Here is a 22,578-nt window from a genome sequence, read left to right as displayed (position 1 = left end):
ATGAACTTTTCTGACTGGGAGTCCATATGCTCAGGTGTCAGTGGATCTCAGACTTACTGCAGGGGAGGGAGCAGGTGGTCAGAGGTTATTATCACTGGTGCCCCACAGTGATGTGGCCTGTATGTCCCACTGTTAGTCTGTTCAACTGTTTCATTCTCCTGCTGATGACATTAGTAGAATGAATCTCTAACAATAAACTATGAATGGCTCTCCGTAAAGCGTATCCCTCCACCACGGCCAAACAATCCGTCCCGTCTGTCAGATCCGCATTATTATCTGGCTCCAGATCTGCACCAAATTGTAAAAACTCAAAGACCGTTAATTTGTCAGATTTTTGAACTTTATTTCCTGAGAAACTGATGAAAGTGTGAAAAATGTTTTATCTCTCAATGTTTAAATTCTGGATCTGCACCAAAATGTAATGGGTTGTTCCCTGGACCATGATCCATCCCTCCACCAGGTTTAGTACAAATCAGTCCAGTATTGTTTGTGTAATCCTGCTGACAAACCGAAGGACAGACGTGAAAACATAACCTCCTTGGTGGAAGTAATGACACAGCTAAAAGAAACAAGGTTTCATCCCTTGTGGAGCAGCCAAAAAAAGAAAAAGTGGATTTCCATTAGACACAGCAGCTATTGACCTTTCTGCATACATTATCAGGAAGCTCAACAGGTGGAGAACTCCTCTTCTTTAAAGTGGGAAGTCAACACTACAAAGAATTTTCTTTTTAAGACAGCTGAAAAATCTTTCCATATCATGGGAAGGTGTGATGGTGCTGGACATCCTCACTTGTGTGGTGTGGAAAACACCTCAGCACTAGACAGGAAACACACTGAATCAAAAATCACAGGCCTGGAGCGAGTGTCTCACCCTGCTAACCATTTCTTTAACTTCCTCTTTTCTTTTTCCCTCCTTTCTGAAAAGTACTAGAACCAGGATCCTGCAGCAGCACCCAGACACCAGTTGTACCCTTAATTCCTAAATCAATGTGCTGTTTTGAATTCCTGTCCATAAGTCACTGTCATGTGTACGACGGTACAACAGAGATGGGCCATGGTGCTGACTGCATCACAATGGGAATTATTTAATTGTTTTGTTTTTTTAACAAATGAAATCACTTGCTTTATGTCCCAAAGTTATTACTGTGTAAGATGTTACCTTTGAAAATCAAAGTTTTATCAAATATTCTGCTGTATGTAACTGCATTTGACCCATTCAGTTCATTTAATCTCATCGCAATCCAGACTGACATGCGGACTACAATGCTACAATTTACAGATGTCCCTTGAACGACTCACGTGCAGGCCATGGGTACACTCTAGCTACAGCTCACATCATCAGGGGCTCCATTTAGAGGGGTGTCATTGCAAAATGTGCCAATATGAGGGGCCATCAGGGGCCCTTTTTCCCTTGGGGGCCCAAAGCATATGCCTGGTTTGCCTCTCCTGACTGTGCCTCCGAGTATAACTGCAACATGAAGCCATATAGTATTTTTAAGGGTGTCTTCTCATCATGTAATTCAATGCTTCTGTTGTTGTTCAGGTTAACCGGATAAACCTAATCCTGATCCTGAAAATTGAAAATGAAACCAGACATGTTTTCTTATAACAATGAAGATGAGCACAAACACTTTTTGAAAAAAACATTTATTGGTTCTAATGTACAATAAAAAAGGATAAAATATGAATTGTTGTAAAACACAAGTGTTCATTTAATCTGAGGGATTCATAAACTGCACGAACTCAGACATGGAGGCTGCTCAGACACTGTAACCTCTGATCATCTGATTCAGTCTGACGTTATTTAAATTACAAAAAGAAAGTCAAGCTGCTTCTTAGTGCTTGAATGGATCCCTGGAGTGAATAAAAGATGACGGGTCTGAGTAGAAAGAGAGTAATAGATTCGATTTAGTTCCATGATCTGTTTGGTGGTCCACACCTCTCAGGGTCATTAGCTGTCTGAATTGATCAAGCTGCCAAAGTAAGCTGTGACTGTCTTCAGCTTGTTGTTGAGGAGGTTCTGCTCTACCTCCACCTTCCCTCCTGGACCAGCCAGAGAGGCCACCTGTGGAGAGACAGGGAGGGAATCAGTCACAGGTGGTGGTCAATAATGTTAACGCTCCATATTTTCTCCTGTGTTTTATTATTTACAAGTATTAAGAACCAAAACCCGTCTCAATTCAGTTTTACATCTCCTCTCTCAGGCTTCTCTCTGGAGCTCTAGTAACAACAGGTCAGTGAGCCAATCAGAAGAGAGGCTCAGAGCCTCCTCTCTTCTGATTGGTGACTGCTTTGTTTTTGACATCACAAAGTTCCAGAAGAAAACCTCTGTAAAGTTTCTGTAAAAAAAAGTTACATGGATCAAACAACAGGAGTGGTGCTTTTCGACGCAGCGGTAAATCCTCCGTAGACCAGACCATCTCATTTCAGTTCGGGCTTCACGATCTACGTCGGCTAAGCGGCGCCACACCTTTGTAGACCACATCCTCTGAAGGATTGGGGCCTCTGAACTGGGACACATCGTTCACACATTCTCAGTGTGCTCCAGATTCACTGCAAACCTGTCAGCTGGTGCTGCTCTAGCAGTTTCTGTTAGCAGCTAATGAATGTGGTAAATCCTCCAGTACGTCAGCAGTTTGTACCTGTATAGTGTGTTAGCTTCAGATTCATCAAACCAAACCACAACACCACTGATGTCATGTCCACCACTCACACACCAACACACACACACGCTCACACACAGTGAACATACAGACCTGATCCATGTCAGCATTGCGAGGCAGGAAGTACACGATGTTGTCTGATATCAGTTTGGCCAGACGGAAAATCTCAAATGTGGAAACTGTTAAGGATGAAAACCAAAGTTTTATAATAACAGTCTAATTTACAAAAACAAGCAGAGAGTAGACACTCTTATGTTCTATTCGGCTTTGATGACACTACAGATACAGACACTACTACAGATAGATAGCCCTGTCACACCAGGGTTATGTTAATGTTCGAATAAACTAAATATCATGTATTGATTAGTGATCTTTAGAAATGATTTCGAGTCACAGAGCACACACTGTGACTGTACCCCTAACCCCTGCTCCCACATCAAAGGATATCCATCAGGCTCCATCATGGTCCTGATGTCAAACACCTCAGCGGTCAGGTAGTCCGGTCCTCCCCATGGCGGTGACAGGAAGACCACGTCGCCACGCAGACGGGACGCCAGCTGCAGGAAGTCTCCCTGCAGGAATTCAATCTGATCGGCCACGCCGTAAACCGCGGCGTTGTGCCGCGCCAAGTCCAGCCGCACCGGGTCGATGTCGACGGCCAGAACTGAGGGTTCGACAGACAACGAGAGAAACGCCGAGCTGTGATACCTGCACAGGCACTGGGACACGGCCAGAATCCTGTCAGGACTCGCTGGACAGTCAGGGTGGAAACCTGGGGCAGTTTAGAGGCCTGAATGTTTTTTCTTAGTCTGAGCTATTGTGACATTAATTATGGATTTCCTCAAGGGAGCATTCTGGGCCCTGCTCCCTTTCCTTTAAACATGCTCCTGTTTGGTCACATCATGTCTACATTAATGTCAAATACCTCAGTTATATGTATCTTCTCGTCTTTTTTGTCATTTTAGGAACATTTGAAAACATTTTTTCTGATTACTTAAGAGGAAAATAAGAAAATTACAGTTAATTCTGAATGAGGACTGTTTCCCTACCTGTGACACAGCACTGACCACCTGTATCTGTCAGTCCTCATTTGTAAAGCATAAGATGTAGCCTCTGTGACGTCACCCACAGGTTTCTGAAGAGCGGTTTTAAAGTTCAGAGTGAGCTGCTCTACCATCGCCATCTTGGCAGTGTCTGACTCCGCCCCTAACTCTCAGCTAATCCAAAAATTGATTGAAAAATCTGATCTATCTGGTTCACCATTCAGTAAAGGTAGTCCTGAACTCAAACCCTAAGTCCAGTTCTTACTACATTATAAAAATAACTCTATATCAGCACCAGACAAACTGACACTGGTGAAACAATGGTTTTATTAATGATATTCACACACACTCACACACTCGCACGCACGCACCCACGCACACACGCACACACGCTTACCTCTCTTCCCAGTGAGGGCGAACTGGATGGCGTTTCCTCCCACCCCACAGAAGGCGTCTATGACCAGCTGACAGCCACAGAAGCTGTGCTCCACCCTGAGGGCGATGTGCTCAGCGATCCTCTCCGGAGTCACAGAGAACCAGCCCTCTACACACACACACACACACACACACACACAATACAACGTCAGTGATGAAGTGTGAATAAATGTTTGGTTCATTATGAAACTGTGAATAAATGTAGTCCAGGTGATGAATGGGAAACCTGGAGGATTTACCAGGTGGTGAGAAAGAAAAACTGAAAAAATATACTGTGCGCCACAGAATGCTCACTCTCTGCTTGTGTGTAACAGGCGGAGTGTACACGTGTTGTGCACCCACCTAGAGCATACTCTCTTGATCATAGATCCTTAAAATAACAGTGAAATACTGTGACACTGACTACAGATCTGGGGCCAGTTGCACAAAACACCTCAAGGTAAGATTTTCCTTAAAGTTTGCGTTAAGATTTCCTTAAAACAATAACACCCTTAAAGACCCCTCTGATGAAAATCAATGTATGTCCATATGATGTTTTTATATAACACAAGACACAACACATGAGTGAAATAATCATCAACAGCATGACTGAGTGTTTCCGCCTTGAACTGCAGTGAACCAATGACAGTCTCATAAATACAGATTCAGACAGCCAGGGTTTCATACATCACAAACCTAAGGAACCAATCCTGTCAGCTTGTGGGAATGGGGGGCGGGGCTAAATAAACCTGAAACCTTGTCAGTACACAGAGGGAGTTAGCATTAGCACAACCGCTAACACTGTGTCAGCCACTGCCAGTTAAAAACTAGCAAACAACACAAACAAATACAAGATGCTAACTTCGCTAACGGTTCTGATGCGTCTGCTAGTCTCTGGTTCTGGTCTCAGACTCCTCATCTGAGTCTGGGTCTGACTGAGGCTCAAACATGTGGCTGAGTCTCTCTGATGTTTCCTCCTCTAACCACCTTTATGCTCTCTGCTCTTTCACCTGTCCACCTGGAGCCAGCAGGTGGTGGGCGGGGTTTCCTTAAAAATGTTCACTTAAGTATTTAAGGTTTTCTCTTTATCTTGGTCTTATACTTAAGGAATCACTTAAAGTCAGTTAAAGTGTTGCACAAAAGACCTTAGCGACCAAACTAAGGATAAAAAACTAAAAGTGTTTCTGACTGTGTCTTAACTGCAACATGACTGAGTTTATGGTGATAAATGAGGAAAACCAGAAAAAAAACAAAACAGCAGGAGGATGAGATAACAGCACACTTCCCAAAAGTGATAACAGGTATCAATAACGGCAAACAAACGGTCTCCATGGAAACAGTAGAATTTTAATGCTGTAAAATGTCTTTTACTGCCGTAAATTACTTCACTTTTTTCCTTAACTAAGGAAACCTTTTAAGAGATTCTGTGCATCACAAGTAACTCCCTCAGCTAAGGAGAAATTACACCTTAAGTGTAAGGTGTTTTGTGCAACCAGCCCCAGGTTTTTATTGGTCAATCACTTTCTGCAGCCTCATGATGTCAAAGCACCGCAATGCTCATGACCACACCTCACTTTAAGACCAACACACCATGGGTGCCCACGTGGACACAAGTGTATCTGCTATTTAAACAACGTGGGCGCTGAGCGGGAAAATCATGTTGGTTTGAAACTAGTAAAGACTTGTGTTAACTTCATTAACTCAGCAGCCTCCACAGTCCAAAACAGTGACGCAGTGACTGGCTTTAAACAGAGATGTGTTTGATGTGCTGCTGACTGACCTCGGTCCAGCCGGATCCCCTCATCGAAGCGAGAGAAGAGTCTGTAGCGCTGAGCCCAGTATTTAGCCAGCTCCGGTTCAGCTGCCATCTCCTCTGGGACCTGCTGCTTCCTCCCTCGCTTTCTCTTCTTCTTCTTCGACTTCTTTCCATCTTTCACACCCAGCTCTGCACACACACACACACACACACACACACACATCATTAGACTACACCAGTTGTCCCAGGATTGTCTTATGTGTCTAAAAACACATATGATCTGATCATCTGATAAATCCTGTGCTCACCACTGTTGTGTTCAGGTGCATCACACACCAGGAAGTCGGGGATTTCTATACACGGTAACTGTCTACCAGGCTGCTCCTCCTCCTCCTCCTCCTCCTGCTCCTCCTCCTCCCTCTCGGTGTTGGGCTGAGGGTCCTTCCTCCTGTCTGCATCTGAACTACACAGAGAATTAGACATCTCTTCTTCCTCAGCACTCTTCATCTCCTTCTTCCTCCTCCCCTCCTCTTCTCTCGTCTCTTTTCCCAGGTCCTCAGGTTCCTGCGTACTTCCTCCTCCCATCTGGTTACACTGACTCATCTGTGTCTCTATCTGGTTCTTCTTCAGGAAGCTCTGGACCTGTGAAGTAAACGTAGTCTTAGTTTAATTAGTCTTCTATGCAAATTCATTACAATAAATCTATAGTCCGCCCTACTACTTTCATTCTCTGTCGCAGATCTGATCAACCATGAGGGAGGTTTCATCTCTGCCCAGCTGCCACACTTCTCATCTACATGTCAGGACAACTGGGATCCTCCTGAACCTGGTCTGATATCAAAATAGTACAACGCCATTCAAATGTCAAATGTCCTGGCCTGGCCCGACGCTGGCTCCATTCTGGGCCGCTATTTTTGAGACCTTTTCATGGGTGTGTCAGAAAGAAGTACAGCCAGATCCAGCAATTGCAATGTTTGGGGGTAGCACCTACAGGAAGCTTCACTGTCACATGCTCAGGTTGATGCATTTACCTTTCCCTCACTAATGGCAGGGAGGCCAATATTTTCACAGTGGAAATCTGACAAACCTCCAGCACATTCCCAACGGGTAGAGAGTGTTATGGCACATCTGAAGCTAGAAAAACTGAAATATGCTACAAGAGGCTCAATGAAGAAGTACTCAAAAGTCTAGCAGCCATTTCTCATTTACTTCCAACACCAATTTGTATCCAAGAAGCAAAAGTAGGTCTCTCAGATTTAATGTTGTTTGGTGTGTGTAAACATAAAAAACATAAAGAACATCAAGAATGTACAGAACATCTCAATAAAAAGATTGAGTAATACGTGTCGACATGTCCGTCCTCTATCCTCAGTCCCTACAGACATAGTAAACTTTTCATCAGTTACGGGTGGTACCTTGTGGAGGGAGGAGCTGATCTGTGGCTGCGTGATGTCACTTCCTGTCCCGGAGAACCTGGTGTGTTTGCCGACTGCCCTCTTAGTCCACCACTGCCTCTGACGCTTCTGACCAGCGCCGCCCTTAAAGCTCACCACGCTGCTGAACCTGAGACACAGACACAAAGCTCATCCAGAGACACACACACACACACACACACACACTCACAATGTGCTCATATGAAAATAATGCCCCTTCATGTTTTTGAGCAAACATCTACATTTACTCAACAGTTTAATCAAGTTTTGTGGAGAGAGGCAGACACGTGTCAGCTGTAATAAATCCATCCTTCATGGTTCTAAAGGCCTGCTTCACCTGGAGGATGCGGGTGGGGGGTTGTGCGATGCTGAGAGCTGTGTGTGATGATCGTCTCAGACTCACCGGGGGTCTGGGTTGTGTTTGAGTCCCAGTTTAGTCCAGGCCTCCTCAGGTGTCAGCTGCGGGCTCTCCTCCGCATCCAGCTCATGACTGCAGGACGAACACAAAGATTGAAATACGATCCGCATCTCCTCTACATCTCCCCGACATTTTCTTACAGATGTTTATTTTCCTGTTTGCTGCGAGACTCACTCACTGAAGGAACTCTCATCAGGACCACTGAGACAAGATCATTTTAAAGCTCACAGAATTTCTTTTTTTTTTGTTTCTCCAGAGACATGTTTGCTACGTAATTTCAAGTATAATCTGGTAACTATGGAAACATCTGAAAAATTCAAGCCGCCTCATTTCTACACAGTGTCAGATAAGAGTTAGACAGATACGGCTTCTTTCAGGGTGGATACTGACACAGATTATTGGTATCGGTATCGGAACAGCGCTACTGATAACTGATATGTGTAACGTGTCTCTAGCATGTTGCATTAAAAACATAATGTGAGCTTTAGATTGTTACTATATCCAATAGCAGAATCTTATAATACAGAATTATATTTTGTCGGTAATTTTTATTTTTATTTGTTCGTTTTAAAGCGTACATGATGTGTCATCTTTATATTTGGTGCTAGGTTACCAAGGTAACGATACAACTATATAAAGTCCATTCCCCAGGGAACGAGTCAGACTGGGCTTGAATCCTCCAGGTGAGTGTGTGACTGTAAATGAAGATCTGTAAATATTAATTAACGTAAATCCTATCAGAGAGAAAGAAATCATACTGACTTACAGAGTGATTATCTATGTGTATTAATAGATTTTTGATCCTGATTAGAGTCAGACTGTTGGCCATATGGTTCATATATTTACAGTTCACTCATGAGTGTTTAAGTTTCCTTTGATTCTGGTTTTCCTTCACATTGAATAGTTTTATTGAGACTTTTTTTTATCCCTCAGATCCTCGAGAAAAACAAAGAAGTCTGTGTCTCTTTGTCGGGAGTCAAGCAGTCAGCTGTTACTGCAACATGATCTTCTACACAACGCAGAGACAGACTGTTATGTTGAAAAAGAGATCGAACAGGGTTTTGTAAAACCGCAGACTCGGGCGCAGACCGAACCCTGTCACATATACCGACACAAAACCACCTGCTGCATTAAGTCTATGGACACCCGCTGCTTGTTCGCTCCATTCATGTCACTGAACGAAGGATGTTTAACTAAAAACAGCTCTCTGTGTGAGGTGATGCAGCTCAACAGCTCCACACAAAACATTTCTGCGTCACGCTTTTATTTTTCCCTCGACATCTTTTCATTTCCACACGGTGTACGATGAGCAGCGACGACGGACAGACGTACAAGCAACAGCACGCTGAGTGTTTTTACACGCCTCCTCCTCCTGACGTCATGTAGCAGAAACTCACCTGCGCTTGATTTTAGCTCGTCGTCCTCCTGGAGGTTTGTCATCATCATCATCATCATCCTCGTCACCTCTATTTGACATGTTATTTGTTGAGGCGCACTGTCGGTTAGAGCCGTCAGGAGCATGCTGGGAATCTGAGTGAAAACACAACACGCAAAGACACATTAAATTAATCTGCATGATTCTAACACGGTTACTACAACCATGATATGTGACGTTAAGTCTGAAATACATTTACTACATTAATGGCTCAACACAGATGTGATTCTGCCTGTGAATACAGGGTTCCTGCACCATTTTAAAAAACAGACCTTTTAAAGACCTCAATGAATGAAAATTAAGATCCGAACAATGTCAAAATGATTTCTTTTACTCAGACTTTTGTTTTTATTCCGTAATCAATGTTTTAAAATAGAGTGGAGAGTTCAGCGCATGCTCGTCATGGAAGTTCAACAGCACATACTCGACAAAAATACAAACTCAACAATAAAAGATGTAAAACATTTTCATCCCACTACAGAATTTCATATTCATTTTTAGACAGTCAGAGGGAAAACAAAATGTTTTTAGTGTTTAGTAGTACAGACTTTTTAAAATCTCACTAAAAATGATCCAATCATCTGCCTGTGGACGTGTAGACTGTGGTTTTATGCCAAACTATCAGGTCAGTGTCCCGTAGTGTGTCGGAATGACCGTGTCTTAAAAACAAATTTGTGTCCGTTAACAAATCGACAACAGCATAATTATGTATTTTTATTTTTCATTATTGGCTTTGTTTTTTCTACCAGTCTTAAACACACTATCTGCAAATGTTATACCTACAACACATTTGTGGTGAATATAAGACATTATTTTAATTTCAACCTGGACTATTAGAACCGTTTCAGCCTGACAGTCAGAGGCCACTACGACTCAGTGCTCACACACACACACACACACACACACACACACACACACACACACACACACACACACACACACACACAGCTGTTTGGACATGTATCTACAGGTTGATCAGTTTCTATTTCTGAGGATGCGAACTTAGCAACCACCATTAAATATATACTTTTAATGTGTGTATTTCTAAAGTTTCCTGACTTACTGTATTTCAACTGTTTTTCTATTATCTGTCTCATGTAGATATAGTTGAAGATTATATTAAAACATGGGTCAAACCTGACACATTTTACATTTAGATAGAAACCAGTGACTCTTCTCTCTTTTCATTGGCAGATCTCAATTTCATTTAGGTTCCTTTTATGGATGTTTCAGTTAGTGTTAATATATGTCATTCTTTTTTCAGTTTAGCATGAACAGTTTTGGCAAAGTTCTGGCACAACATGAAGTCTTACTGGCAGGTGTGTTGGATGAAAAGTCCAGGATCACACTGTTATATGTAAGTATTGGGCTCCAGCTCCAGTTCAACAGCTGTACGGTACAGCTGTTCAAACTGAGGGCCTTAAAACCTCAGGTTGCGCGTTGTCAAGGTTGCTAGGCGACACGAGCCGTATTTTGCGGGCACAGCTGGCGACAACTGAAATAGGACGGTCTAGTCTACGGGGGAATTTTTCTCCGTAGACTAGACCGTCCTATTTCAGTTCAGCCGTCACTGTCGGCGACGGCTACGAAGGGCCACGCCCTCGTGCCCTGAACTGGGACACAGCCAGCACGTGAGAAAATCTGCTTCCTTCATAATCAAGAATCTAATTCTGAACTAAAGTTTCCCTTATAAGGTAATAATCAAACGGTTTGAGCTCTTACTTTTTCCATTTATCATATCGGAGATTTTCAGAAAATGTTGTTTTAAAACATAAGAGATAAAGCAGTGTGATAATACAGCAGAGTGGATGTACAATGACACACACACACACACACACACACACACACACACACACACACACACACACACACACACACACACACAGTTATTACCTGTATGAGTGGCTGTGTCCTGCTGTGAGGAGGCAGCAGGTCTCTTGCGGTCGTCTCCACCATCAGAGGGATCATCACAGAGCTCCGCCTCCACCCGCTCTCTGTGAGTCTCTGAGTCCGTCACACACACGCCTCCTGACTCCAACGTGCACTTCCGTCCAAACAGATCAGGAAGAACCTTCACCTCCTCTTCTCCAGTCCGTCCATCTTTCCATCCGTCCGAGTGCGTCCCTGCGCCTCTGTCCATCGCCTCTGCCGCTGCTGCTCCACCTGTGTTCCCAGTACACTCAGACTGGTCAGTGGTCCAGCCCTGCGCTGCCCAGTATGAATACTGCTCCCAGTAGTAGTAGTAGGTGTCTGCAGCATGTTGGTCCCACAGAGCCTTGGTTTCCGAGTTGTCCCAGGGAGCGCTCACCGCTCCCGGATCTCCTGCAGACGGCGGCTCCGTCTCTGGATGTTTCTCCAGCCAGCTGCTCCACAGCAGAGCTTCACCCTGCTGAGCTTCAGGTGGAGGAAGATGGAGAGGCAATATTCAATATTTGAGGTACAACCACCTGGTGTCATGTTCCATACATATAGTGCACAACACAACCGAGAGCACCTTGTGACCAGCTGGGTTCGATTCACAATTCATGGGTCATTACTGAATCCTCTGATTAGGACGGAAGCCTGTGACGGTGTCTTCCAACCCAGTGCAGACGAGTGGGCGTGGTCACGATTGTTTGTTCATGTCAGAATATAACAACAATACAACACTAGATACAGTTTGAATTTACGCCTGATGTTGCTGCTTGTTTTTATCTGCTACTTTATATCTGATCAACCTGGAGTAAGATCATATCAGTCTGCTACTCTCTGTTTTCCCTCCAAAAACACTTCAGTAACAATAACAGTAATAGTATTATTACACATAAAAACTACAAGTTTTATTTCTGTTATGTTTAATTCATGCTTGTACGTTTAGGTCCCTCGACACTTCTGCAGCAGTGAGACCAGAGATCTGTGCTGCTGAGACCGAGACAGGTCTCTAATAAAGTTCATGTCCTCCTGATCCGTCTGAACAACCACTTTTTAATGTCAGAATGTTCTGAAGATCTGCGGCCTGTGAAAAACTGATCCAACATTTATTCTGGTGACTGTGGGGTGAAAGAATGATAATGTGTGATCAGGTGGGAGCCGGAGAAACCATGTGACACAGTTACAGGAAATGATTGAAAGAGAGCGTCTCCTTGCTAACTGACTCTGCTTGATCCCTCACCAGTATGGAAGTGGGCGTGGTTACATCTAAACTGGGTTGGAAAAAAAATACAAATGTATCAAAGTGAGTGATGGATGAAAGGAGGATTTCTGCCTCCTCATCTTTACTAGTTGATGATAATTAGGTAGAAAAAAAAGCATTTAATTCACTGTGCTGCTCAGGGGCTACCGAGAACTTTTAAGGTGGAATGTTTTGTTACTCAATGCATGAGTTGACGTTGTCAATCAGTCAATACACCTTAAATCCCAGTGAACACTCTCCATTCGTTTTTATTGGCACCTGCACAAACATATGCTTTAGTGATGTCAAGCCAAGTATCTTTGTTGTCATTGTTAAAAACGAGACAGTGATGCATCTCCCTGAGCAACGACAGCAAGAAAAACAAAAATAGCGCTAATAATAAAAAGCTAAAAAGCTCTGTTTCCTCACTTGGAGAAAAAAAAGCGTCAGTGTTGTCCCAGTACACTGAGGCAGAACTGGGAAAGTGGTGTTAATGCATGCATGCATTACTCTGCTCTCCATATGAGGGTGCAGGGTCATTTCCATTGGGTGTTAAATTAGCTTCAGATTTATATTATTACCTCTAAGAAACAATGTCAGAAACATGAGGGAAAAGTATAAATGTCATTGTGTTGAGTGCACAGTTATACACTGTACAGGTGTTTTCACTTCATTGTTATTATCATGTCTTACCCCAGTAGTTTTCCCAGCCGGCATCCTGGATCCCTGCTGCTCCTTCCTCCAGTGGATCACTCACTTCCTTCTCATCAGCTGGGTTCAAAAAGGACAGGGCGGTGTCAAATGACATCGCAAATAATAATAGAATTAAAATCACTGGGTGAGTTTCAGGTGAGTTTTAAGCAGTGGTTTCACTGATGCTCCTGATTGGTGGAGCTCGGACCGGTGCTGAGCCGGACTTGTTTAGACCGCAGATGGATGAATGGGAACACGATCACTGCACAGGTTAATAACTACCTTTACTCACTCAGTAACCTGTTCTGTGCGTATCTACAAATAATGATTACCTTCAATGTCAACCTCTTCTTCTTCTTCTCCTTCCTCCTCCTCCTCTTCGGCGGATTCTGCAGAGTACGTGTCAGGCTTCCTGTTCGACCTCCTCCGCTGTCACATGACCAAAAACAGGCTCATTCAGCAGCAGAATATTTCACTTCGATGAATCATTTATAAGGGAAATATCATCACACCACAGAGACGCTGTGCTCAGACTTACTGCTCTCCTCCGGGCAGAGGAGCTGATGAAGGCCAGAGGCAGACCCATGCTGGCCATCAGCTGAGCCTCTTCATCCAACCCCTCCTCAGCCTCCTCTTCCTCCTCCTCTTCATCATCCGATTCTGTGAATTAAGGGGAAAACATATTTCAAATAGAATAATCTTCCTTTTATTTGTATATTTATTGTCTTTTTGTTCCAGTATAGCAGCATCTTACAACATGCAGCACACACGAACCCCTGTCCACACACACGCCCAAACGTGCATGAAGGAATCAGCTAGTGATGCAGGTGAAAGCCCACAATGTTCAAAGATCTTACTGTGTGTGGAAAGATCTTACTTAGCTTTTGCTTTGACCAATGGAAACAATGTATTATCTTAAATTGAAAGGTGGCCAACAGTGAAAAAATAAATGAGTTTGAGCGACGGCTGTCTGCCACTGCTCCTCCGCAACCTCCCCACCCACATCATCCTGCCAGGCTGATTTCAACAGGTCCATAGTCGCTGTACTGGTCCACTGAGACAGTTTCTGGTATATATTTGATATATCTCTTTTCTTCTGAGGATCTCGTATCAGTGTAAGCATCAATTCCATCGGAGATTGGTTTGAGGAATTGGAATATAACAGGTTATTTTGCTTCACAAAATCCCATACCTGTAGACATTTAACATAGTGCAATCTAAGTATGTTGTATTTCCTTTGCATCTGCTCAAATGATGGAAACACATTGTCAATAAATATATCAATAAAGCTATGAATTCTTTTTCCAGACCGATCGATCAATGTATTATTCAAAATAAAATCATCTTTCAACTTTGTTTGATTTCACCCTCCCTTTAATGTTAATCATGATGAGATGCTGTAACATACCTTGGACTGCGGTGTCTGTCAGGTCAAAGGTCAGCAATCTGTTATCAGAGCGATACAGCTCTCGATCCCTGGACAGAGGAAGACAACACAGACAGATGATGAAGACTAACAACTCCACAGCTTCACACAGCCCGTGTCAGAGAGTGATGGTGGACATAAGAGAGATGAGAGAGGCTCACTGTACGAAGGCTCTGGAGCAGAGGCAGTGAATCCTCTCCTCTTCCTCCTCCTCATCCTCAGTGTGTTTCCTGGTGAAGAACAGATCCGCCACCACTGTCACCCTGCTCCTCTCCAGCATCATCTTCACCATCAGCTGCACACAGCGACACCAGCACCTTCACACACCGGCTGACCCCGTCTGTGTCCGGACCAGCATGGACGCGCTCAAACACACTCACGTCTGTATGCTAGTACAGCACGACACTTCCGGCCATATCTTTTCAGAATAAAAGCGTTGTCCAAATAAATACAATGTGTTTTCTGTCGCTAATTTTGCTAAAGAGTAAATATCACGGGAATTAAACTCAAATGCAGTCATACTGTTTTTGAGAATGAAAGAGGAGGTACAGCACACACTCTACAGTCCTTTGTACAATGCTGCTCCACAAATGCTGATGATATAATACAGCCCTTTAATCATACCTATCAATTGGAAACTTATGTTTTTAATTCTTATAAAAATATCTTGTATTGTGCTTTTATTTATACCGCTCTTCTCTTTTTACTTGCTCTTATTCATTTTATTGTCATCACTTCTACTACGCCTTCTCTTTTATCTAGTTTCATTTTTCTGTGAAGCACTTTGTTTGAAAAATGCTATATAAATAAAGTTATAATACTAATAATAACAACAACGACAATAATGATAATGGTAATAATAATCATCATCATCATAGTTATTGATATCTTTATTATTATTATTATTATTATTGGGCTGACTATTCGACTATTATTCGACTTACATTGGATATCCTATATTGCAGTTACTAAATGAGTATTGGGTCTATATATTTGGATGATAATGTCATATTTTGTATTTATTTATATTTATATCTTATCTTTTTGTTTGCAATTTCTCCACCCTTAGCTCTCCTTGGCTTTCATCTCCTGCATGGGTTTTACTTCCTTACAAATAAGGTTGTTGAAAGTAGAGTTCTCTGTGTCACTAGCTGTTTTGCGCTTTTATTTTGAAGGTCAAAGACGTGCGCTCCATGGTCGAAACGGAAGTTTAATTTTCATGTTTTGCTGCTGGTGAGCGGAACTTATCTGCGGGTACCGTAGTTTTCCAGGGACTCCGAAACACTCTAACACCGGACTGTGTCACAGCCAAAGCGCTCCGGGGTCAGGACCAGGACCGCTGTCAGCTAACAGCTATATATGTGTTTGGTGTTTTGGTGTGACATTAAATGAACAGTGGTGTGGTTTAATGGCTCAGTTTACCGGGTGACTGTCCAAGGTAACGTCTTCGGTGTTTGGTGACGTTTACTCTGAAGGCTGCTGTCAACTCTCTGATTTTCCATTTCCGCTCATTTAACCTCAGTTAGCTGAGAGTTTTACCGCGGCCCCTGGCTACAGCTGTAGTGTGTAGTTTCTTCACGGGTCTTCTCCTTTTAGCTAGGCTGTAACATTAATCCACACACTAAAGCTAACTTCCATTAAATGACATACAGCACAGCTGTCAGTACAATAACAGGGCTCGGTGTCGTGTCTCGGTAGCACCCGTTTTTACTGAATCTTACTACTTACTGTTCTACAAACTGTTCCTGACGAATCATTCAAAACCCCTCAAATGTGCCTCTGTTGACCTGACACTTACATGTGTATTATACCTAAATTAAATGCAGTGTAACAGGAAATGTTTCCGCTCATGGATGAATGGAGTTATTGTTATTGTACTGAGTGGTGTTTCCTTGTCCCCTCCTGTAGTTGACTGTGTACAGCAGCAGATGCTCTCCATGCAGAGGGATCCTTCCCCCTGAGGCTGCCGGACTGCCCGATCCTGTCTGCAGCCTCTCTGTCAGCAGGATGTCCGACAGTGGGAACCAGTCCTGCCTGACCACAGCAGAGGACACGGTCTCTCTCCTGGTATGAACCCTGTCTGTTTAGTACTGGCACTGTTTGTTCTCTCTGTACATTAGGCTGTGTTCATGCAGAGATTTTGTTTGAATTACTTAAAGAAAGAGTTGATTACGAGTGTCTACTTGATCAGATCAGGGTTTGTGACTACAGTTACATGATGAGGCGGCAGTAGCTCAGTTGTTAGAGCGGGTTGGTCATTCATTGCAGGGTTGTTGGTGTTTGAGGAAGACACTGAACGCCAGACTGCTCCTCGTGTGTCACACTGCCATATGAATGTAATGTATTGTAACTTCTAATAAGAGAGATACGCTCGGCTTATTGTTAAATGTAAGACATTTCTGCATTGGTTGAAAGAACAAGCTGTATATCAGGCAATAGAAATGGTTTCAGCGCTCAGGTAAAAGTAGCCAAATGTACAATAACTATTGTATTCATAATGAATAAATTAGTGAACTGACAGGGAATTCATCACTCACTCGGCTTTGGCCGATATTCGCAAATATTTGAACATCACAATATAACTTTCTTTTCTTCTGTCCAGCTGCAAAGTCTGACTCTCATTTCACTGTTTGCTTACTGGACACTGAACCTTGGCATGTGACAATATAAAACTTTGAACAGCTGTTTAGTGGCAACATCAGTTATACCTCAAACATAAAATACAATTATATAATTATATAGTATTTATATAATAATGAATAAACTTCTCATTTGATGACATGGTCCTCAAGTTTGCTTTGGTATAGTTTATGGTTTGAAATGCTCGACCTGAAGAGTCTTTGCTTATTGCATCATAGTCAACTTTGTCAGTCCATGGATGAGTTGTAAGCCCTCTGGCACAGATCCATACTCTGCAGTCTGGATTTGAATGTAGGACAGTTTGATAGTTTGAGCTGAAATTAGATATTTCAATTTCAGTTGCAATTGTCATTTTTACATTTTATTGTCACTGAAAAAAACTATAAAACTGTTGATGTGATTTTTTTGTTGTTGGTCTCGTACCAAACGAACATGTTCCTTCACGTCTGGAGAATGTGATTTGTTGGCCGGGGCGTCTCTGTAGCACCACAACACGTATGGTGCTAAAAATGCTGTGACGCAGTTTTCCTTCATCAAAGAACCTGCGGATCCTGTGATCTGGATAGTTCACTTAGCCACAGTGCAATTTTCGATTATAATTTGATTAATTGCGCAGCTCTAATCAGTACATTGTTAAACAGCATTTATTTCTCACGTTGTAGCATCTGTTGGGACAGCAACTGTGTGTGTGTTATGTGTGTATGTGTATAGACTCACAATACACTCACAGCTTAGTGTGCCTGCTTAAAGGGTCAGTTCACCCAAATCCCCTTTTTTTCTCATTTAACACCAATGCTGATATTGGTGTTGATTTGCTCAGATATCCACCTCTTGTTAACCATGAATCCACTACAATGGGGGAGAATAGAAATCCGTATGTGTTGCTCAAGTCATTGAAAAAATGATTTGACAACAAGACTAACCCGTACAGCTACTGTATGTTCGCAGCATCGTCCAGTAGCTGCTGAGATGTTTGTGTCTGCGGTGGTGGATCTAAGTATTGTGTGTGTCTTTGTGGCTCCACAGATGTGTGTGTTTCACGCATGGGAGGAATGGGCAGGGCTTGGTCAGCTGGAGGACTACCTGAGTGTTCTGGAGTACCTGCTGTGGGTCTTCACCCCTCTGGCCATCGTCTTCATCGTGCCCTTCCTCATCGTCATCCTCCTTTACCTGAGTATACTCTTCCTCCATGTCTATAAGGTACGCACACGCTCCTCCTGCACCGCATGAACAGTGAATCACAGCTCGTGTCGTTTACCGGGCGCTCACAAATGATTTACCTGCCATCCAGTATTTTTAGTCATAAATAATAAAGGCTGGTGCTATAACATGATACTTGTGTGTTACCGGAAAGGAGACAATACGCTTACTGCAGCACAGCAATAAAAGTCCTGTTAAGAGATAAAAGGTTTCTGCCCACTGAAACACTAGAGGGCTTTTAATTTGAAACGATTACAGGAAGCGTTGCATGTGTATTAATACATAATGCCGTAACTTTAATAGGGCAAACGGAATCGGATCATGTGGCTTCATACTAAAATACGCTATGAGCAACTGTACATATCAAACAGAAGGAGATAGACATAAATAGCTGCCTCTAAAATGCCTCTTACCTTCTGATAAAGCCTGGTGTTATAACATGATACGTGTGTACTACTCACTTTTTAACCTTCACATAATTCGACAAAAGGGTCTGTTAAATGAGCACAGTGACAAACAGTCAGCAGTACAGGTTTGAACTGAACATCCTCCAACTACAAGTTAAAGTAGTCAGCTCAGAGTTGATTCATGGGATCACAGGCCGGAGCCTTTGTTCAGCTGCTCCAACATCTCGAGCAGGCAGCTCTAAACTCTGAACTGAACAGATAAGTTACAGAATAGCACAGAGGAAATGAACAACGGGAAAATAAAGCTCTGTAAATGTTGTGGACATTTGAGCACCCGCTGTTGAGTCATCTGTTGGTAAAGTTCACAGTGGTAGAATACTGTCAGAGTAATGCATTAAACATTTATTGTTTGGTGAATAGTTCGCCTTTTCTCTGTTGCTAAGCAACGCAGTGTTGCCGAACACTTCCTTTCCGCACTGATCGGGTTGTTTTCAGTCGGAGATGCTATTGCTCCTTCACAACGATCATTATTCCCTCGTGACTGAGTCGTATCTTGTAGGTAATTCAGCATCGTGTTTCCAGAACACTGTGACGTGGAATGACAGCAGCTCTTTAAGACTCTTTGTGATTTGGTCTCAGTGAGTTAGGAGTCCTCTCCACTGCTTCTACCTTCTCCCAGACTTAGGAGCTACTTTTAGCGCTATGTGACTTTGTGAACAGCTGTTAGTCAGAAAAATGAGGAGTCCTAAAGTTAGGACTGACACGCTGATTATTTGTAGAAGTTTCTCCTGAATCGGCAAGTTAGGATGCTTTGTGAATACCTGCCCTGATCATTAGCTTATACATAGGCAATTGATTCAATATTAACTATTGTTTAACTAATGTTTTTCTATTCGTATATGTATTTGCAAGTTATGCACCTGAAGGGTATCTAAGAGTAATGCTGAGTTTCTGAACAGTTGACCTGATCTGTTGACTGGCACGTCCAGCACCAGTCGCTGAAATGAAGCTTAAACAAAGGTGAATAGTTGGAGTAATACGTTTTGGACCAAACCACTGAAATGTACGGTGTCCCTGAGAGCTCAACACACTGCGACTTAAGAAAACACGTGCAAAGACACAAACACACTGCAAATTCAGGAAACATCTTCATCAATTTGACAACACGTGCACTGCAAATTCACACAACACAAAGGAAGTGTTTCAACACTGAAAAGTGATGAACCTGGCTGGGATGCACTTGTTCAATTAATTCAATAACAAGTGTTTCCCAGCCAGGTTCATCACTGTTATTTTTTGCCTTACTTCCAATACAGCGAGAGAGAGAGAGAGACATGAAGTCAGGAGGACAGGAGAGAGAGAGAGAGAGAGAGAGAGAGAGAGAGAGAGAGAGAGAGAGAGAAAGACATGAAGTCAGGAGGACAGGAGAGAGAGAGAGAGAGACATGAAGTCAGGAGGACAGGAGAGAGAGAGAGACATGAAAATCAGGGAGAGAGAGAGGGAGAGAGACAGAGACATGAAGTCAGGGAGACGAGAGAGAGAGAGATGAAGTCGAGAGAGAGAGAGAGAGAGACATGAAGTCAGGGAGAGAGAGAGAGAGAGAGAGCGTGAGACAGAGACATGAAGTCAGGGAGACAGGAGAGAGAGAGAGAGAGAGAGCGTGAGACAGAGACATGAAGTCAGGGAGACAGGAGAGAGAGAGAGAGAGCGTGAGACAGAGACATGAAGTCAGGGAGACAGGAGAGAGAGAGAGAGAGAGAGCGTGAGACAGAGACATGAAGTCAGGGAGAGAGCGATAGAGAGGGAGAGAGAAGAGAGACATGAAGTCAGGGAGACAGGAGAGAGAGAGGGAGAGAGACAGAGACATGAAGTCAGGGAGAGAGCGATAGAGAGGGAGAGAGAAGAGAGACATGAAGTCAGGGAGAGAGAGAGAGAGACATGAAGACAGGAGAGAGAGAGAGAGAGAGAGAGACATGAAGTCAGGGAGAGAGAGAGAGAGAGAGACATGAAGTCAGGGAGAGAGAGAGAGAGACAGAGGATGATATGGAGCAGAGGGCCCTGGGTTGGACCTGAACCCCTGCGCTTCTGTGCTGGAAACACGTGTTGTGGGACTGAATTTGTAGCACGTTTGTGTCTTTGCATTTGTTTTCTTAAGTCGCAGTGCGCTGAGCTCTCTGGGCCACCGTAGAAATGAGAGCCATACAGGATGTTAGAATCTGTTGCTATTGTTCTGAACAGAGGAAGAATCAGCTGAGGGAAGCTTACTGCAACAACCTGTGGGATGGAGCCAGGAAGACCCTGGCTACTCTGTGGGACGGACATGGAGCCATATGGCACGGTAAGATTCTGTCACATAGCATTCAGACAACAGTTATACACCTACAGTCACCAAGAAGAAACGACAAAGGAGAAAGATTCTGAGGTGAAGGAGGTCAGTAAGGACACGGTTAAGATAATATAACAAACTTTGTTCATCCCAGAGGAAACGTTGGTGTCAAAGATGCTCAGTGTTCTTTCAGTTAAGCTCCAAATTCTTCAGACCCCTTCCATTTTTATACATTTTATTTTGTTGCAGCCCCATTTTCCCTCATCACTCTACACTCAATACTCCATGATGACAAGGTGAAAACAGAACTTAAAAAATTTGAACAATTTACTAAAAATTAAAAACTGAAATATCACATAGACATAAGTATTCAGACACTAATGTAACTCCTGTGCTTTTCCTGCTACGCCAAGTCACTGTTCGAAAGTCCTGTAAGAGAGAAATACAGACTGATAAATGAAAGGACAAAGCTGAATAAACGAGTGGAGAAACCCAATGAATGCAGATGCTTCCACGCAGGTGCACTGCAGGGTACAATGAGGCAGTTAACATCCCATCATGCTCTGTGGCGGGTACGAAAATGTTGATGGGGTCCAGTTGATTCTGATTCTGTATCAAGGGGAAAAGATCCGTCTAGAGTTCAGTGTTGGGGTTCAGATGGCAGGAGCTTCAGTCATAGAGATGCTCAGCTGGTGTTTCCATAGTAACAGTGACTAAAGCGACATCTGCGTTTAGATCTATGGGAAATACGACAGTAAACAGTTGGATATTTGACGGCCGTGATGCTCGTGTGTTAGCGCGATATATAAGGAAAAACTTGTTTTTAAGCTGCAGGTTACTGATTGTTCATGGCCACATCAGCTCTTAAAGAAATAACACGTACGCCTCATGTGTTCCAGGCTACGAGATCCACGGGATGGAGAAGATCCCCGACAAAGGCCCAGCGCTGATCGTTTACTACCATGGAGCGATTCCCATCGACTACTACTACTTCCTGGCTAGTGTCATCATCCAGAAGGGACGGACCTGCCACTCTGTAGCTGACCACTTCCTCTTCAAGATTCCAGGTGCTCACTCCGTTTCACACATGTGAACACACATACACTTACCATAGCTTCTGTCACACACATCAGGGCTTGGCTAAAACTTAAACATTAAACCTCAATATGTTGATAAAAGCAAAAACGCAACAAAGTGCAATGGAAAGAGACTTGGTGAATAAATGATGATCTAGATGAAGCATGTGACTTGCTTCTATTCTTAATTACAAATAAAGGTATATGGAGTTAGTGATATATTTATTTTTCATAGTTACAGCTGATTACTGAATGCTTCTGCAGCATGTTTGTTCACATTAACCAACAGGTGCTATAGAGGCGTTGCACCAGTTTAAACTCACCTGTGGGTGTGACGTCACCCTCTTCACACATACCGTGTACGCACTAACCCTCACCCACATACTCAGCTTTCCTCTGCAACTCAACTGGTTTTTCCGGAATTTCTTTTCCCTCCCCATCGGCTCTTTTTTCCGAATCTGCTGCGTCCCTCCCCCGTCTCGTCTGATCCCCCCCCC

General features: G+C 43.2%; 2 protein-coding genes across 4 annotated transcripts in view; one reads left to right on the top strand and one right to left on the bottom strand.

Annotated features, from left to right (window-relative positions):
- Positions 1-1,631: 1,631 nt before the first annotated feature.
- tgs1 (trimethylguanosine synthase 1) lies at positions 1,632-14,822 on the bottom strand. The gene is made up of 15 exons (XM_087171804.1): positions 14,594-14,822; positions 14,415-14,482; positions 13,545-13,666; positions 13,339-13,435; positions 13,007-13,084; positions 11,056-11,556; positions 9,125-9,257; positions 7,713-7,799; positions 7,292-7,439; positions 6,185-6,518; positions 5,901-6,065; positions 4,104-4,250; positions 3,111-3,327; positions 2,757-2,835; positions 1,632-2,065 (listed from the first exon to the last, which is right to left on the bottom strand). Exons 1-15 carry the CDS (start codon positions 14,722-14,724, stop codon positions 1,952-1,954), a joined length of 2,421 nt encoding a protein of 806 aa, XP_087027930.1. The 5' UTR covers positions 14,725-14,822; the 3' UTR covers positions 1,632-1,951.
- Positions 14,823-15,708: 886 nt separating this feature from the next.
- The window catches only part of tmem68 (transmembrane protein 68), a 10,901-nt gene continuing 4,031 nt past the window's right edge, over positions 15,709-22,578 (top strand). Inside the window, exons 1-5 of one of the 3 annotated variants that reach the window (XR_015436653.1) lie at positions 15,709-15,870; positions 16,341-16,499; positions 18,099-18,272; positions 20,918-21,017; positions 21,905-22,072. Coding sequence is in view for 2 of the 3 variants with exons in the window: in XM_023398199.2 (XP_023253967.1) it covers positions 16,440-16,499; positions 18,099-18,272; positions 20,918-21,017; positions 21,905-22,072 (502 nt within the window). In the remaining variant the exon portion in view is untranslated. Of the gene's footprint in view, positions 15,871-16,340; positions 16,500-16,663; positions 16,769-18,098; positions 18,273-20,917; positions 21,018-21,904; positions 22,073-22,578 lie in introns of those variants that run through there. The other 2 variants (XM_023398199.2, XM_087171808.1) reach the window with 2 other exon arrangements.

The sequence above is a fragment of the Seriola lalandi genome, unplaced genomic scaffold, assembly GCF_002814215.2.
Source record: "Seriola lalandi dorsalis isolate HSWRI2012SDOR001 ecotype SW California unplaced genomic scaffold, Sedor1 jcf7180002054981, whole genome shotgun sequence".
NCBI lineage: Eukaryota > Metazoa > Chordata > Actinopteri > Carangiformes > Carangidae > Seriola > Seriola lalandi.
This window is presented reverse-complemented; position numbering and strand designations above follow the sequence as displayed.

Coding starts and splice junctions, on each gene's coding strand:
- tgs1 (XM_087171804.1), bottom strand. CDS start 14,724: ATGGTGAAGATGATGCTGGAGAGGAGCAGGGTGACAGTGGTGGCGGAT. Junction 7,800..9,124: donor CGAGCTAAAATCAAGCGCAG/GTGAGTTTCTGC, acceptor TTCGTCCTGCAG/TCATGAGCTGGATGCGGAGG. Junction 2,066..2,756: donor GCAATGCTGACATGGATCAG/GTCTGTATGTTC, acceptor GTCTCTCCACAG/GTGGCCTCTCTGGCTGGTCC.